Genomic DNA, 19,728 nt, shown 5'->3' with positions numbered 1-19,728 from the left:
CAAGTGTCTTAATTGTGCCCGTATGCACCTTAACGTTCCTTCTGTACAGTAAGTAGCGATCTATCTTTCCAACACTGTTAATCAAATACAGTGTCTCTCAAGTTCTGTTCGTGACATAGCAGTGATGTCTCGTCTCACTGGCCATGTTCTTCTCCACAAAGAAAAAAATTCATGTATCCTGTTCTACATTTCCACCTCAAGAATGGCCACATGTGAAATTCCACATTCTGATGCCGCAAACGTCATCCGAGCTCGACTGCTTTCGTGTCCAGAGTCAGGAAGCTCTGGGGGAGTGATTGTAAATCCTGTAGAATTCTGAAATCATGAAATACTGACAACTGGAGCATCAGAAGTTCAGTAAGGAGGCTACAGCAGACAATGCTGCCAACCACAGCGGGGCTGCGATGCCAGAAGACTGCAGCGACACCTGCACAGGATCGGTGGCCAGAGACGTACACTACTCGGAAGTAAACGACAATTTCTTTCTTTGTTGAAAGATCGCCACCTGAAATGTCACCCAATTTTGTCAACTAAAGCCACGACCTGAAGACCAATTTCAGACACTGAGAAGAACGTAACCTGCAACAACAGTGTGCCGGGCACACGCTATTATGGGGCAGCTCGATACGGACTCAGTTACACATTACCGTTCCCTTGACGACGATGCGTACTTCTGTGGCGTACGTCCCATTAAATCCAAACATTTCACCTGTGATGGGTGTTCCTCAAAATCACAACAGCCTTTTACCACGCGAACATGTTCCGAGATGCAAATATACACAAATTTCACTCAGATGTGAATTTCCAACTCGGTGGGAAAATTGTTAGGTGATTCGCAGAAAATGTAAATGTGTGTGAATTCCTAAGGGGCGATTTGTAGTAGAAATATTGCTACACAGAAGACATAAAAAAAATTCTCTTAACATTCCATAGATAAGAGAAACTTTGAGGTCCACATTACAACAGTGCATTTAACAGTGTTCCATATCTGAAGCCATGTTAGTTCTGGCTGTATGTTACTGAAGTCACAGTACTCACAGTAGACAGCAAAACGGCTGCAGACTGCCTGCAGTGTTCACTGCTCGCCATTAAAACTGCAGCACCACACAGGCCTCAGTTATTTGTTGGATGTATTCCAAAGCAAGTTAGATATAGTGGGAATTAGTGAAGTTCGGTGGCAGGAGGAACAAGACTTCCATTCAGGTGAATATAGAGTTATAAATACAAAATCAAATACGGGTAATGCAAGAGTAGATTTAATAATAAATTAAAAAAATAGGAGCAGGGGTAAGCTACTACGGACACTGCAGGCAAGACAGACACGAAGCCCTCGCCTATGACAGTAGTACAATTTTATATGCCAACTAGCTCCACAGATGGAGAGATTGAAGAAATGTATGATGAGATAAAAGAAATCATTCAGGTAGTGACAGGTCATGAAAATTTAATATTTATGGGTGACTGGAATTCAAGAGTAGGAAAAGGAAGAGAAGGAAACATAGTAGGTGAATATGGGCTGGGGATAAGGAATGAAAGAGGAAGCCGCCTGGTAGAATTTTGCAAAGAGCATAACTTAGTCATATCTAACACTTGGTTCAAGAATGATAAAAGAAGGTTGTATGTGTGAGAGAGACCTGGAGACACTGGGATATTTCAGATGGATTATATAATGGTAAGACAGAGATTTAGGAGCCAGGTTTTATATTTTAAGACATTTCCAGGGGCTGATGTGGACTCTGACCACAAAATATTAGTTATGAACTGTACATTAAAACTGAAGAAACTACAAAAAGGTAGGAATCTAAGGAGATTGGACCAGGATAAACTGAAGGAAACAGAGATTGTAGAGAGTTTCAGAGAGAACATTAGGTAGCAACTGACAAGAATGGGGGAAAGAAATACAGTAGAAGAAGAATGGGTAGCTTAGAGATGAAATAGTGAAGGCAGCAGAGGATCAAGTAGGTGAAAAGACAAGGGCTAGTAGAAATCCTTGGGTAACATAAGAGATATTGAATTTAATTGATGAAAGGAGAAAATATAAAAACATAGTAAATGAAGCAGACAAAAAGGAGTACAGACGTCTCAAAAATGAGATCGACAGGAAGTGCTAAATGGCTAAGCAGGGATGGCTGGATGACAAATGTAAGGATGTAGAGGCATATATCACTAGGGGTAAGATAGATACTGCCTACAGGAAAATTAGAAAGACCTTTGGAGAAAAGAGAACCACTTGCATGAATATTAAGACTTCAGACATACATAGTATGTTCCCGTAACCCTCCTGGCCTCAACCTTCGTTAGCCACTGTCCTCGCCCATCCAGCCCATCCAGCTACAACTGAGGACACGTTGTAGCGCCAGTTCCCATATGCGGAGTTCTGAGAAACTGGTGCCTGGGGGAAGAATGCAGATGGCACGTGTTGTGGAAAAGGCACCGAGGTCATGACTGTCATGTTGAAGACAGTGCTCTGCAACAGGATACTGCCTGCTGCCACCATACATCCTCTGTCTGTACAACATAACTGTTATGACCTCGGTGCCTTTTTCACCACACGTGCCATCTGGAATCTTCCCCCAGACACCAGTTTCTCAGAACTACACAGGTGGGAACTGGCGTTACAACCTGGCCTAAATTTATGTCAACTCCTTTGGACACTGCACTTCTTCTCAGTAACTACTCCTTTTCTTCACTCCCTTTTAGTTTTGTTCATCTTCCATTTTCTAACCTAACTAAATTTCACTGTCCTCCTCCCACCTCCATTACATACAATTCACTTAGATTTCCGCTCTTATTTACCTATACACAATGTTTTGTCCGTAATCTCAATCTTGCTTATTACCTTATCTCCTGCCTTTACGCTCGTCCGGTGTAGCCCGCGACAATCACAGTCTTTCATTCTCATCCCGTCCAGAAAGTGCCTCCATTCCGGGGTTCTGGGCAACGTTTCCAAATTCTCCTCATTTTCTAAACCTTGCCAATCTTATTTCTTCACCCCTTTTCCTTTCGCTTTGACCCTTCTGCCAGAAGAGGCAGCCTCTGGCCCCAAGAGCTAGTAAATTTCTGTAAGCTTTATACACGTTTTCTCCTGCCGCTGAGTAGAGTTTCTTTATCTATCCAATTATATCGTATTTTCAAAAATTAATTACTTTCATCAATATGTACTGTGAAAGAAAAACATGGGTGGTCAACATTGTGGTAACATGAAATTCTGTGCCGGTACTACGAAAGACGACCAGTCACAGCAAAGAAAAAGTGCCACTCAAGCTAAGGGGACGGGAAGTCAACAACAGTGTGCGGTGCTCCTGGGGCAGGAAGTGTGTACTCTGAGAGTTAAACTGTTCTTGTGTGCCTCTGAAGCTGCTACTTTTGTTGCATTCAATAAGGTTCCTTTAGGGCCCTCGGGTCTTCAAAATATGTCACAGATTTTTAGAAATTTGTCAATGTCTGGTAAATGCAGAAAACTTTAGAACCACTGCAGCAAGGTAACATTTCTTCAGCCGTATGATATAACTGGAGATACCAGTTCTCCTAAATAACCTTTATCTTAGACAAAATGTCTATGGAACATACAGCTGCTGGCAGTAATGGAGCAATTTGTCAGAAAACAGTCCAATTTACTATTTCTGAGTCATCACCAGAGGTCGTTTATCAATGATGGTATTCTCAATTTACAGTGCACTCTAGCACGCGACTATCATGTTTGGTACAGATACACCTTGTTGCAGTTGCTGCTATTATGCTGAAACAATTATATGTACATGAATAGTAGAAATTTGGAATGATTTGCAGTAACATATCCTACGCTTTATGTACTCTCAAGTCTGTGTTACATCTAGCTGTGTTTCTTAAAAATTAAATGTAATACAGTAACTGACAGGATGCTTAAACGGCAGATAGGCACAGAAAAAGATCTGATCCAGTGTTAATGACATTTTCAGGCTTGTCAGTTTTATACTGAACAAAAAACAGCAGGGCGACGAACAAGCGATTCCTACCTGCTGCAAGAGCCGATCATACAGCTCCTGGTCGGCACGGAGTGGCCTCAGTGACTCTCCTTTCAATTCGAAGATGCATTTCAAACTCTCCTCCATGGTCTCTATCAGGTCCTGCACGTGCTTCGTCTTCATCAGCCTCCGGACGAGGTAGCCCCTCACGGCAGCATTTATAACTGCCGACGCTTTCATCTGCGGGCAGTAAGAAATGGTACAAACTGAGAAGTAAACGTAGTTGTTATTAATGCAGGCAAATGTGAGAACCTGTAAAATTAAACACTGGAAAATTCAGGACAGAGTAACTATATGAAATAGATCAGTGGTTCGACCCCATCTGCCACACCCGTAACCCGTATCTCCAACAACGCAGCTCTAATCTCTGACACCACAGCTCGAACACATAGAGATTTTGTGTCATTTCTGCTTTGTTTCACACCCTTAAAATGGTAAGCCCCATATGCAACTCACAACACTTTTTTCCACTTCAATGTTTTTTGTATTGTTTTCGAAATCAAATACTTTTGTATTAAAGGAGACCACTCCACCAAAAAGCAGAAGCATTGAGCTGCCGATAGACTAACACAAAGAAACAAAACTTGCTAACTTTCGGAGTTATCCTGTCATGCGCACTGCCCCCCCCCCCCCCCCCCCCACACACACACACACACACACACGCAGACAGAGAGAGAGAGAGAGAGAGAGAGAGAGAGAGAGAGAGAGAGAGAGAGAGAGAGAGAGACCCGTCCCATGACTCGGACGCATCCAGCACCATGTAGGGGCACAGGATGGTGTGTGTGTGTGTGTGTGTGTGTGTGTGTGTGTGTGTGTGTGTGTGTTTGTGTAGTATTTCTGTCTTGCATTAATTCCCATTTTGTATTTTTTATTTACTGCATTAACAGGGTGTATACACGGACAAGGGAAAAAAATACTCTGATTTTTCCGGATTTCCTGGGTAAAAATACACTTTCTCCCAGGTGAAAACACATCTTTTCTGTGTTAAGTCACTATCTACTTTTCCTCTTAACTGTAAAACTTAACAATGCTTTATGATTTTATACGTACACCGCCATAGAACTTCCTGGCACTTTAGAGAAGAAAAAAAAAAAAAAAAAATGTTTTGGAAAGATCTTTAATGTACACCAAATTGTACATTGCACATTTTTCGTACTACAAAAGTATAAATTCGAATTCCACCAAACACTGCACGTTGCTTTCCGAAGCATCGAAATTGAGATTGTAATGCACTTTTGTAAGCTAGTCATGGCTCGTGTCAGTGATCTTGCCAGCAGATGACAGAGGATATTCAAAGCGTAGGACACACGACGTAGTCAGCCAATAGCAATATCACTGTTAAGTAGCGCGAACACACAAATAGTAAAAGTTAATGGTTTGAATTAATATACATAATGTTGCTAGGAGAAAAAAAAGCTTTCACATATAATGAGTCTCTAAGATTAATAAGCTGCAAGAGAAGCTAAGCTTTCACATATAATGTCGATCTTTTTTCTGCGTGTTACATTTAAGATAAATCACACAAATGTGCCAGTAAAATTTTTAAGGACGACGTAAATGTCTGATCGTCCGGGCTCAAAATTCTTCTAAATGGTCATCCTCAAAGTTTTGATTTTTAAATAAGAGTCGAACGCACATAGTTCATCTTCTGTAAAAGGAAATTTACTACGAAAGTAATGCTTTTCAAACAACCATTCGCAAATATTTTCCCGCACCTTGTTAGGAATAGGACCGTTTCAGCAATTGCCAGAGAGCACAGGGTAACAGGCGTCACCACGCTCGTGCAGCTACGGTGGCAGAGGAAGCCCACATGTTTGCACTCGTAAAACATTGAAAGATCTTACATTATGTCACGAAATAAATAGGACATTAGAGGATACTCCAAGAGCATAAGCATTTTGTGAACCACACTATAATACATAATTCGGCTTAAAGTGTAGATTTGTATGTCCAAATTCGGACGTAAATTTTGTCGGAGTACCAGTGCCGTGTTATATAATGTTTGGTTTTTTATTATGACATAATGACACACATGCTAGAAGATGAAAATGTGCACTTGAAATCCAGTGAACAGTTGAAATTAGCTAATACTATGAAATTAAACACTTCATTTCAAATAAACTGACTGCCTCAGTGAAAAAGATTAATAAAAGTCTAATTTCTTTAGCAATCCAACAAAAATAACTTCACTGTTCCGCAAGCTGATTAGTGCTCGACTGTCAGAAAGGTGGAAATAAAATAAAATCTGAAACTAACAACATACTTTAGCCTTCTGTCATTATTTGAATGTATTTTAATTCACTCGATAGCTCCCGGCCACAGAAATCCGTTTTGTTTTCATTTGACGTGATAGGAATAAATGAAGTGTAAACAGCAAAATCACTAAACATAAAGACGAGTCACGTGGAGACTACCCACCTCCCCACCACAACTCAGACTGCTCTGTGCGTCACGTCTGGATCTCAGATTTTCCGGCCCGGGGCAATATTAGATAGTGGTGCCCACCCTGCCCCCCTCCGCACCCCTAGTTTTGAGGCAGGATGCCAAAAATTAAAATATATATATATATATATTTTTAAAAATGTTCATTATTTAGTGCACATCTTTCTAAAGAGTCTGACACATAAAACATATGTGTCTGAGGAAATGTAAGATGTGTTATTTGGTCTTAGGTGTGCCAAAGTGCAGTCCCACGCCTCTTCACACATTACTGTTCAAACTCATGTCACTGTATTTCGCTCTGCGGAATTCGAACGTGTAATATTTTGTAATGGATGCCATCAAACTATATTTAGGACAGGGAAAATTAAAATGTCTTGTGGTGCCTCTCCTGCTCCCAGTCAGCCGGTTTTACATCCTGCCCCTCGTAAAATAAACTCGCAGTTAATACTGAATGGGTTTATTCGTAACCGGGAGAACAAGAACTCTTCAGAACATTTGCATTCTGTATTACCTATTAGCTAATAACTTGTTGTTTTGTGTGAAATCAAATTAAATATAGGATACACACAACCAGTAAAGACAAGAGCCAAGCAAGACAGTACACATTTCTTCAATCCTTAAGTACTAGCATTGTTTTCTTTCTAATCTCACTACAGCTTTGCGTGGCGTGCTTTCCTTTCTGGGAAAGAATTTATTAACTCAAAGTTCGTCCAACATTTTGCTACGTGAAAAAACAAAATGTCATATTCTAATACTGAAAAAGCTGAAAATACAAACAGTACCTGAGACTGGTGTGGTTTCTTGATCTGATTACACGTATTTTGTCACTGTCTGTAAGATAAAATCAAATAGGCCTGCCTAATATTGCAGCAGTTTTAACACACACACGCCAAATAAACAACACTGTTTTGCCACAAATGGTCATTTTTATAACACTACAGAATATAATTCGTGAAGTACCAGTATGAAATACCTATTAGGCATACTACAAGCAAAAAGCTTTATGTTAAGAAATAGTGTCACAGTTCACTCATACACTCCAGCTTCTCAAACATGAGATCAAAAAGTAGCAGTACAAAATTTTTATATAAATTTGGAATCATCAGATTCTTCCATAATTTGTTTGATGTCCCTGTTTCATATTCTTTGTCGTTCTCATAAACAATCGTGTTATCAATAATTCTGTAACTAATCCTTCCAGTGTCAAAACTTATTCTCCAGTTAACTTCACTAACCCTGCCACACTCACCGGTTTAATTATGCCGCATTTATTCTCCAGTTGGGTGTTATTACATGTTCGTACAACACGTTTTCCAGGCTACTTCCAGAAAAGATCTTAAGCGGCCACTAGCCACGAAATGTACAACTGGTCCTTACTAGTGTAGCAGCCTGGCCAAAAATTTTCTGTCAAACTTTCATTTTATTGGCTACAATGAGAAGATGATATGTAATCATTCTTACTTGTTATTCATGTTAGTTGTTTATTTTCATTCTGTTAGTCTGAACCTTTGATTTCAATAGTAATTATAACAACGCTGATCATTCCCAAATCCAGTCAACCATATAAACAACGATTGGCATTCACCTGCTCAGCTCGTACAGCCCCGTCCCCTTTTGTCTACAGGAAAGTTTATTTCTAGATGCGACAGGGATTCCCCTGACAGAAATATGACGTACACAATGGATGCATTCAAAAATCAACGATTCATTCAGAAATCAAACTGGAATGTGTTCAAATATGTTCAAAAACCAACAGGGATGCGATTCAACATTATATGAATAATCGATAGAACAACATGCGCTGGATGCTGGGCTCTTTGCGAAACAAGATTTTTTCCCCTCAAGAATATGAAATTTTATTTTTTAAGCTTACTGCAATGTTACGTGAATAGGGTGAACTCGGTACTTTGGAGGGTCTGAAGATGAGGAATGACGTGCCCAAGTTGAGCAGCTAAGGCCATACAGATCAGAAAAGTCAATTGAACGTCACACAGAAGCTATTTGCATAACTAACAGTTTGTAGGTCTTCAGATTTCACCTGATTATAAGCCAGAACAAAAGCTTTTTGTTAATATCATGGCTGCAAGGGTTTATTGAATGCATTTCTTGAAAAAACAAGCACCAGTGTTATAGCTGCAGGTCGATGTAGTTTAAGGTCTCAATTTAATACTAAGCCCAGGCCAAGACTTACGATATTGCCAGCGAATGCAGAAACATTCTGGGAACAAGTACAAGTAACAAGTAATTGACAAAAAATGTACAAAGACAATGACAACTGAGACTGTTGGCACATAAACAACAGCAGGAAATAACTCACAGACAAGAGTGTCATCAAGATAGTTTACGTAGGTGGTGGAATATATTTTAGTGGGACACGCCACTACGAGGCAATTATGTACCCCTCCACACGGTTCGTGCTGGCAAATGGTGACTGAAGTGGAAATAGGACAAATATAATTCTCAGATACTGTCAGCATTTCTATTTCTACGTACATGTTGTTGTTGTTGTTGTTGTTGTTGTTGTGTCTTCAGTCCTGAGACTGGTTTGATGCAGCTCTCCATGCTACTCTATCCTGTGCAAGCCTCTTCATCTTCCTGTACCAACTGCAACCTACATCCTTCTCAATCTGCTTAGTGTAGTCATCTCTTGGTCTCCCTCTACGATTTTTACCCTCCACACTGCCCTCCAATACTAAATTGGTGATCCCTTGATGCCTCGGAACGTGTCATACCAACCGATCCCTTCTTCTGGTCAAGTTGTGTCACAAACTTCTCTTCTCCCAATCCTATTCAATACTTCCTCATTAGTTATGTGATCTACACATCTAATCTTCAGCAGTCTTCTGTAGCACCACATTTCGAAAGCTTCTATTCTCTTCTTGTCCAAACCATTTATCGTCCATGTTTCACTTCCATACATGGCTACACTCCATACAAATACTTTCAGAAATGACTTCCTGACACTTAAATCTATACTCGATGTTAACAAATTTCTCTTCTTCAGAAACGCTTTCCTTCCCATTGCCAGTCTGCATTTTATATCCTCTCTACTTTGACCATCATCAGTTATTTTGCTCCCCAAATAGCAAAACTCCTTTACTACTTTAAGTGTCTCATTTCCTAATCTAATTCCCTCAGCGTCACCTGACTTAATTCGACTACATTCCATTATCCTCGTTTTGCTTTTGTTGATGTTCATCTTATATCCTCCTTTCAAGACACTGTCCATTCCATTCAACTGCTCTTCCAAGTCCTTTGCTGCCTCTCATGCCCCCTCGACTTTTATAACTGCCATCTGGTTTCTATACAAATTGTAAATAGCCTTTCGCTCCCTGTATTTTACCCCAGCCACCTTCAGAATTTGAAAGAGAGTATTCCAGTCAACATTGTCAAAAGCTTTCTCTAAGCATATGAATGCTAGAAACGTAGGTTTGCCTTTCCTTAAGCTTTCTTCTAATATAAGTCGTAAGGTCAGTACTGCCTCACGTGTTCCAATATTTCTACGGAGTCCAAACTGATCTTCCCCGAGGTCTGATTCTACTAGTTTTTCCATTCGTCTGTAAAGAATTCGTGTTAGTATTTTGCAGCTGTGGCTTATTAAACTGATTGTTCGTTAATTTTCACATCTGTCGACACCTGCTTTCTGTGAGATTGGAATTATTATATTCTTCTTGAAGTCTGAGGGTATTTCGCCTATTTCATACATCTTGCTCACCAGATGGTAGAGTTTTGTCAGGACTGGCTCTCCCAAGGCGGTCAGTAGTTCCAATGGAATGCTGTCTACTCGGGGGGCCTTGTTTAGACTCAGGTCTTTCAGTGCTCTGTCAAACTCTTCACACAGTATCGTATCTCCCATTTCATCTTCATTCACATCCTCTTCCATTTCCATAATATTGTCCTGAAGTACATCGCCCTTGTATAGACCCTCTATATACTCCTTCCACCTTTCTGCTTTCCCTTCTTTGCTTAGAACTGGGCTGCCATCTGAGCTCTTGATATTCATACACGTGGTTCTCTTCTCTCCAAAGGTCTCTTTAATTTTCCTGTAGGCAGTATCTATCTTACCCCTAGTGAGATAAGCTTCTACATCCTTACATTTGTCCTCTAGCCATCCCTGCTCAGCCATTTTGCACTTCCTGTCGATCTCATTTTTGAGACGTTTGTATTCCTTTTTGCCTGCTTCATTTACTGCATTTTTATATTTTCTCCTTTCATCAATTAAATTCAATATTTCTTCTGTTACCCAAGGATTTCTACTAGCCCTCGTCTTTTTACCTACTTGATCCTCTGCTGCCTTCACTACTTCATCCCTCAAAGCTACCCATTCTTCTTCTACTGTATTTCTTTCCCCCATTCCTGTCAATTGTTCCCTTATGCTCTCCCTGAAACTCTGTACAACCTCTGCTTCTTTCAGTTTATCCAGGTCCCATCTCCTTAATTTCCCACCTTTTTGCTGTTTCTTCAATTTTAATCTACAGGTCATAACCAATAGATTGTGGTCAGAGTCCACATCTGCCCCTGGAAATGTCTTACAATTTAAAACCTGGTTCCTAAATCTCTGTCTTACCATTATATAATCTATCTGATACCTTTTAGTATCTCCAGGGTTCTTCCACGTATACAACCTTCTTTCATGATTTTTAAACCAAGTGTTAGCTATGATTAAGCTGTGCTCTGTGCAAAATTCTACTAGGCGGCTTCCTCTTTCATTTCTTAGCCCCAATCCATATTCACCTACTACATTTCCTTCTCTCCCTTTTCCTACTGCCGAATTCCAGTCACCCACGACTATTAAATTTTCATCACCCTTTACTATCTGAATAATTTCTTTTATTTCATCATACATTTCTTCAATTTCTTCGTCATCTGCAGAGCTAGTTGGCATATAAACATGTACTACTGTTGTAGGTGTGGGCTTCATATCTATCTTGACCACAATAATGCGTTCACTATGCTGTTTGTAGTAGCTTACCCGCATTCCTATTTTCCTATTCATTATTAGACCTACTCCTGCATTACCCCTATTTGATTTTGTATTTATAACCCTGTATTCACATGACCAAAAGTCTTGTTCCTCCTGCCACCGAACTTCACTAATTCCCACTATATCTAAATTTAACCTATCCATTTCCCTTTTTAAATTTTCTAACCTACCTGCCCGATTAAGGGATCTGACATTCCACGCCCCGATCCGTAGAACGCCAGTTTTCTTTTTCCTGATATGTCTTCCTGAGTAGTCCCCGCCCGGAGATCCGAATGGGGGACTATTTTACCTCCGGAATATTTTACCCAAGAGGATGCCAGTAAAGCTGCATGCCCTCGGGAAAAATTACGGCCGTTGTTTCCCCTTGCTTTCAGCCGTTCGCATTACCAGCACAGCAAGGCTGTTTTGGTTATTGTTACAAGGCCAGATCAGTCAATCATCCAGACTGTTGCCCTTGCAACTACTGAAAAGGCTGCTGCCCCTCTTCAGGAACCACACATTTGTCTGGCCTCTCAAGAGATACCCCTCCGTTGTGGTTGCACCTACGGTACGGCTATCTGTATCGCTGAGGCACGCAAGCCTCCCCACCAACGGCAAAGTCCATGGTTCATGGGGGGAGGTACGTACATGTGGTGAGATATATTTGGGGTTGACTAGTGCCTTCAGAATGAGGCATTCACGACAATTTATGAAGGTGTGTCGAGAAGAAGTACCCGCTCGGGCAATGCAACAGAGTCTCCTCGCAGGGCGACGTGCCGCCCCGGAAGAGCACCAATATCTCTGCGTCATATATCCAAGAATATTGTGAAGACATACAGCAAAATGAACTAGTTCGGTCAGTCAATCTGGAAGAAACTTTGTGTTCGCTCAGCGAATGACCTCTAGCACTGGTGCTGCCGTTCATTTAAAGAGGTCTGTTTGAGAACGTACAAAATTTAACGTACATTGGATTATTGTAATTTTTCAAGGCACAATCTAAAGATCAGAGAAGTAGGTCAGATAGTCACTGTGCAAAGTCCTGCGACCACGTGCTAAAGAAACTATGGCATCAGCTGCATACATGACAGAGTAACACCACAGCCCACAGCAGCTGACCTGCTTAAGCAGCCAGTGGCAGTAACACAGGGATTCCTGGCACTCACCTGCAGCCGTGCCGACTGCTGCACCTGCAGGAATGACCTGGCCAGCGCCTCCTGTTCGGCCCGCTGCCTCACCAGCAGCGCCTCCATCGCCGCGTCGAACCTCTTCCTCAGCTTCTCCCGCAGCTCCGACACCTTCGAACTCGCCACCAGGTCCGCAGTGTCGTCTTCGACGTCCGGCAGCTCGAGCTCTGGAGAAAAAAAGTCTGCGTGTGAATTGGTAATGCAAGTTGTGGGAAGAACATTGATAACATATGTGATTTGACAATACTGAAAAGAGGAAGCATTTTTATAAATCAAATCTTCTTTCAGTTTAATGGAGAACATAAGATTTCAAAGTTATTATTTAATGGAAAGGCCGAAAATCCTCTCACTTATTTTGAACTGTAAAACATGTCTAGAGATAGATGTGGACTCAGAACATAATTTATTGGTTATGAATGACACGTTAAAACTGAAGAGATTGTGGGGAAATAAATCCAATGGGTAGCTATGACAGGTGATACATTGCAGTAAGCAGAGGTTGAAATAGGTAAAAAGACAAGACTTTGGATAAATTCTTAAATGATGCATGTGATATTTTATTTGACAGACAAAAGGGGAAAAAAATAAAATGTAGCAAATGAAGCATGCAAAAGCCCGTGCGTATGTCTAAAGTAGGAGACTGACAGAAAGTAGAAGGTAGTTAGAGGAAAATTGCAGAGCCATAGAAGCATTAGGGCAAAGATAGACGCTGTCTGTAAATACTTTTGCAGAAAAGAGAAGGAGCTGTATGAATATCAACAGCTCAGATACTAAGCCAAGAAGTGAATGCTGAAAGGTGTGAGGAGTATATAGAAGCGCTAGACAAGGGAAATGAACTTGAAGGCAATATTGCAGAAAGGGAAGAGTAAGCTGGTGAAGATGAGATCAGAGAAATAACACTGTGAAAAGAATTTGATAGATTGCTGACAGACCTGAGTGGCAACAAGGTCCTTGGACTAGAAGACATACCCTAAGAAGTAACTGAGATCTGCGAGAAGGAGGGAGGGAGGGAGGGAGGGAGGGAGGGAGGGAGGGAGGGAGGGAGGGAGGGAGGGAGGGAGGGAGGGAGGGAGGGAGGGAGGGAGGGAGGGAGGGAGAGAGAGAGAGTGGCGGGGGGGGGGGGGGGAGTGCGGGGAGGGAGGGAGAGAGGGAGAGAGCTATTGCAAAACTATTCCACTTAATGTGGAAGATATGTGAGACACAGGAAGTATCCTCAGACATCAAGAAGAATGTAAAAATTTCAGTCCCAAAGAAGAGAGGTGTTGACCAATGTGAATACTACCAAACCATCAGTTTAATAAATCACAGTTGCAATATAGTGACAGAAATTATTTACAGAGGAATGGAAAAGAAATGGTAGAGCTCAGGGAAGATCAGTTTGGGTTCCAGAGAAATGTAGGAACACTGAAGAGATTATGGACTCCATAACTTGTCTTAAGAGGTTAGTTTGAAGAAAGGCAAACCTACACTTACCGCGTTTGTACATTTAGAAAAAGACAATTCTGACTGGACTACACTCTTTTAACTTTTGATTGTAGCACGGATAAAACACAGGGAGTGGAAGATTACTTACAGCTCGCACAGAAACAAAACTACAGGTTTTAGTGTAGCATTATCATTCTGGTGAAGCGAAGTGGCACACAAGCATTTTCTGAACAAAAGAATGATAATTGCCACTACAAAAAAGTTTGTTTTCGTAATGATTTAAAATAACCTACTTTTCAGATGTTTGCTTTACTTATGCATGTGTATTATGAAATGAATGGACTCAACAGATCTGCAAGCTGGGTCAAAGATAGACATCGTACCACATTCGCGATACCTGCCGGTCGGGCAGTTTACTCCGTGTCTTCGGTTCCTGCTTCGGAGATACTGTGTGAACCACTGAGGAAGACTGGCTGTGACAGTGCCTGCAATGTCGTGGGGACAAGATAAAATGTGTTATATACTTACCCGATTGGAATCTGTTACATATGACAGATCATTTTCGGACTCTTAGTTCACATAACTGTATTTGCTATGTTCTGAATAACGAAGCAGTTTTGTACTGCACGGTCACAGGAAACAGGAGTACAATATACGGAACACACTTTATGAGAAGAGTCTTACTTATTTCGAGAACTGGATTTAGGATTTGTACTGTTACACTTACAGCAGGAACTGCAGCACTTCCAGGAACAAAACTGGATCAGAGGGTATTGGCGAGTGTGTGGAATTAATAAGGTGAGCGAGCTTGAATAATAGGAAGTCTCAGCTCCCGATCAGACTTCACTTTGCCACCCACTATCACGGCAAAGAATCGGCGGAATGTGACGAGTTATGACAGTCAGACAACAGGAAAAGGAAGCACCGCTCAAGAAGGGGTCATAGATTTTCCTCGAAGGTAATCTGTAGACTTAGCAAGCGACAAAGAACACATAGAAAAATTTGGAAAGAAAGTTAAAGTTAAGGAGAAGGCACACGAATTTTGTGATTTCCCGATGATGTCACAGTTTTGTCAGAGATGGCAAAAGACTCGGGAGAGCATCTAAATGGAATGTATAATCCTTCAAAAGAGGTTATTAGATGAACATCGACAAAAGCAAGCCGACTGTAATGGAATGCAGTCAAATCAAATCAGTTTTCTTACTTGAGCAGCAAAGTGACCGATGATGGTCAAAGTATAGAGGATATAAAATGCAGACTGGCTATAGCAAGAAAAGCATTTCTGAAAAAGCGGTATTTGTTAATATCCAACAAATTTAAATAACAGAAACTCTACGGCGGAGTGTCAGCAGCATACAAAAACATATATTGCTACTAACTGTAAACATGATAGGCAAAGGTCCTGAGTTTGAGTCTCGATCTGGCACACAGTTTTAATCTGCCAGAAAGTTTCACTTTTCAGCTCGTCTATCCTATAAGCTTCCAGCCTCTCCGTTTGCCACAACCACCTGCTTTCCAAACTTCAATGAAGCTCTCCTGCGAGGATGGAGTGTGAGTCGTGCTCGGTTAGCTCAGCTGGTAGAGCACTTGCCCGCCAAAGACAAAGGTCCCGAGTTCGAGTCTCAGTCCAGCACACAGTTTTAATCTGGCAGGAAGTTTCGTATCAGCGCACGCTCCACTGCAGAGTGAAAATCTCATTCTGGGGTGAAAACTGTCGGGTGGGGGGTGTGGGGCAGTACATTACTGAGCCCGAGCCCGGGATACTTACGAGCGCGGAGAATGTGCGGTATGGATAGCTCGCATCTGCACAGTTTCAAAAAACTAGTAGTGGAGGGAAGAATCCGTACAGCTCAGGTAGTGAAGCGGCCACAGAAATGGAGCACGTTACACTTGGCAGCACTCTGTGCCACATTTTGCTGTCTGTCGCAGTTTGGCGACGGCCATTCGTCCCGGAGGACAGGTGGTCGGCAGTCGTACCGATATAGGAAACATTTGCAGCACACCTGGTACACGACACAGCCGCTTTCACAGGTAGCCCGGCCCCTGACGGGATAGGATAAACCTGTGACAGGACTGGAATAGGAAGAACTGTGCAGTGGATTCGGCAGGCCTTTCCTCGAGACAGAAAAGCTCCCATTCACGAGTCTAGCTTGTACAAAACTTAGCTCGCCGTGACAAAACACTGTATCCTGTGAACCGGGGATGAGGGGAAATGGGCAGATTCCCAGTTTTCCGGACAGCATTAGACACGGTGCCACACTGCAGCCTCCTAACAAATGTCTAAAAGGGTTCCCAGGCGTGCGTGGCTCCAAGACTCCACAATTAATAGAGCCCACCGTGTTGTCCCGAATGGTAAGTGTTTGCCAGATACGAAATATTATCGGGAGTGTCCTGGGGAAGTGGGATAGGACTGCTTTTATTTTCTACGTACATAAATGATTTGGAAGATACGAATGATCAGCTATCTGCAGCTAACTGCTGACAGCGCTGTGATATACGGGTAGTGTCGCTGCCGAACGACTGTAGGAGGGTACGAGGTGACGTAGACAGAATTTATGTTTGGTGTGATGAGCTGCAGCTCACTCTAAATGTAAGTTAATGTGTACGAGCAAGAAACATTCCTGTAACGTTTCGTTGCAGTATTAGTGATGAGCTGCTTTCACACTCTTGTCAGTTAAATATATAGGTGTGACATTGCAAAGTAATACGAAACGGAATGAGCACGCGAGGGTAATAGTAGGGACGATAAACGGTTGACATCGGTCTATTACGAAAATTCTGGAAAAGTGTGGTTCATCTGTAAAGGAGACCACATACACAACACTTGTACTACCTATTCTCAAGTACTGGTCTAGTCTCTGTGTTCTCCACCCGATCAGACTGAAAGAAGACATCGAAGCAATTCACAGGTGTGCTGCTACGTCCATTTGTTACCAATATGGCTTATCACCACGTGGATATTGCAGAGATGCTTCGTGAACTCAAATGGGGATCCTCAGAAGGAAGGTGATATACCTCTACATCGTACTCCGCGAGCCACTTAATGGTGTGTGGCGGAGGGAACTTTTGGTACCACTATCCGATCCTTCCAATCCTGTTCCACTCGCAAATAGTGTGTGGGAAGAATGATTGTTGGTTTCTGTATTGGCTCTAATTTCTCAAATTTTCTCCTCGTGGTCAATATGCGAGATGTATGTGGGGGAGAAATAATTTGTTGTCTGACTCCTCCTGAAAAGTGCTGTGCTGAAATTTTAATAGTAAATCTCCCTTGTAACATCTGCAAGTGGAGTTTGTTTAGCATCGCCGTAACACTTCCTCTCCAGCTAAATGACCCAGGAACGAAACGCGCCGCTCGTTGTTCGATCTTCTCTATCTCCTCTATCGGTCCTACCTGACAGAGATCCCAGACAGATGAACAATACTCGAGAATCAGGCAAACGAGCACCTTATAAGCCACTTCTTTTGTGGACAAGTTACATTTCCTTAAGATTCTTCCGATGATTCCCTTACGATTCTTCCCACTATCCATTTTATGCGGTCATTCCACTTAAAGTCGCTCCGGATAGTTATGCCTAGATATTTTACGGCAGACACTGTCTCCAGCTGTTTGTCATCAATAGTGTAGATGTACAGTAGTGGATTTCTTTTCCTATGTATGGACTTCTGTGAAACACTCTTAAGAAAATGTGGAGAAATGGTATTTGCAGCTGACTGCAGAATGATTCTTCTGCCACCCACATATTACATGTAAAGACTGCAAAGACAAGACAAAATAAATTAGGGCATACAGAGGAATATAGACAGTTTTTTTGCCTCACACAATTTGCAACTGAAACAGGAGAGGAAATGACTGTCATACCCTCTGCCACGCACGATATGTCAGCATGTGGAGTGTTACTTAGATCTGCCCCACCAAAAAGTGAGAAAAAATACAATCTGCAATGAAGGCCTCTGTCAAAAATTACAAGCAAATGAACCACTAAATGTAGGCCTAAAAACATCACAATCGGAATGGATCGAGTATGTAAAGATGACAAATCGAACAGGAACAGCAAGAAAGTGGTTCGAAAAGAACTAACATAAGAGAACTGTAGGCTGGCCCCAAAAATGGTGGAGCACTCAAACGAGGCAGGATCTGGAAGGAGGAGACATGGAATGGACTGGTTAAGAGAGAAGGAGGGAAAGGTTTAAAGCATTCCTGTAGTGCACCTGTGAAGCTAGGGATGGGTAATGGATGATGATGATAAGGTGGTATCCATAACTTCTCAAAACTTATCAATTTAATTATTACATCTTATCTAGGTCTTATTCTGCTCCTTACCCTTAGAAGTTCTCCTGGGAAAGGATACACTGACCACGATATTTCTGTCAATTTTGAAATGCACCCTGCAGTCCTTTCTTAGTTAGTACGTTTATTACCAACAACCAGTCTGCCCGAAACTCTTCTACCGTATCGAGTCTCTGATCCTTCAACTCGACTTCCATCTCAAAGAAGAGGAAGAAGTCATTCAAAGCTAAGTCTAGTGAGTATGGTGTGTGGAGAACAAAAAATTTCCTGAATACTGTAGGGCACATAATGTCACATATTGATACAGTTGAGTACACAATCATTGTACAGCACTTCTACACACATTTCTCCTCCTGTCCTCCTCTAAACATCTTGGAATCGGCAAAAGAAATTTTATCGAGCATACAATCAGGAGGGACAAACTCTTTACGTACAATTCCAATAATATATGAGAAAAAGATCAACAAAGGCTCAATGTTACTCTCTCTAACTTTTTGTCGGTCGAGGTGAAGCAGGACACTTCCATTGCAACAACTGTGCTGAATTTCAGGCACATGTCACAAATCCAACTTTTGAAATTAAAGTTTGGACAGTTTAGGAGCAGTCAAAGTTTGCTGGAGACCTCCACACGATGTCACTTCTGAGCACATTGACGCAATTTGCTGGACTCCTCCTCATGTCAATTCTTGTGATAAAATACATTCGTATGTACTGTAACTTACTCCCAAATTGTTGCAGAGTCTCAGATGATCCGTTTATGATCTTGCAAAATCAAATCCCTCTCTTTGTGGACATTTAATCATCAGACTCCAGTTGACTGTGAACTGGAACAAACATCAGCAGTCGACATATGACCATTGTTTTAATTATATATAGCATCACAACTCCGTGTCTGACCTAACGCATTGCCTCCACGAGCTTGCTCCAACTGTCTGTCTGTTTCTGCAGTGATTTTCCCAAGTCTACAACAAAACTTAATACAAAGTTATTGCTCTTTCGGGTTGGCCACTGCAAAGTGGAAAAACTAGTCTAAACAAAACAATGGAAATACATTCGACGACAACGAAACAAACCACCCGTCCTACAGCCGTTTACCACACTGGTCGGAGGAAGATGTATGTGGAGACCCTGGCAGTACTTCAGTATACAGGTAAAACATTGTAACATTACATGAGTATGTACTATATAGTCGGATCAACTTTGCATCATGTGAGTGTAGGGCAGTAGTGACCCATGATGTCATATGAACTTGAAATTTTTTTATACATGCCATTCATTTCTAAATTTTATTGATTATTTACAGAGTAAAGAATTTAATTATGTACAACATTTAATAGTTGGTGAATTTTAATGAGATAGATATAAATATGTTTTGACACAGTAAATCACCTTGATGCATTACCCATGATGTGTTCTCTCTTT

General features: G+C 41.5%; 1 protein-coding gene across 1 annotated transcript in view; it reads right to left on the bottom strand.

Annotated features, from left to right (window-relative positions):
• The window catches only part of LOC126293250 (uncharacterized), a 66,226-nt gene that overhangs the window by 30,937 nt on the left and 15,561 nt on the right, over positions 1–19,728 (bottom strand). The window contains exons 4-5 of the mRNA XM_049986367.1: positions 12,573–12,760; positions 3,996–4,184 (exon numbers count right to left, since the gene is read on the bottom strand). Of these exons, the coding sequence (XP_049842324.1) occupies positions 3,996–4,184; positions 12,573–12,760 (377 nt within the window). The remainder of the gene's footprint in view (positions 1–3,995; positions 4,185–12,572; positions 12,761–19,728) is intronic.

The sequence above is a fragment of the Schistocerca gregaria genome, chromosome 10 (assembly GCF_023897955.1).
Source record: "Schistocerca gregaria isolate iqSchGreg1 chromosome 10, iqSchGreg1.2, whole genome shotgun sequence".
NCBI classification, from domain to species: Eukaryota; Metazoa; Arthropoda; class Insecta; order Orthoptera; family Acrididae; genus Schistocerca; species Schistocerca gregaria.
This window is presented reverse-complemented; position numbering and strand designations above follow the sequence as displayed.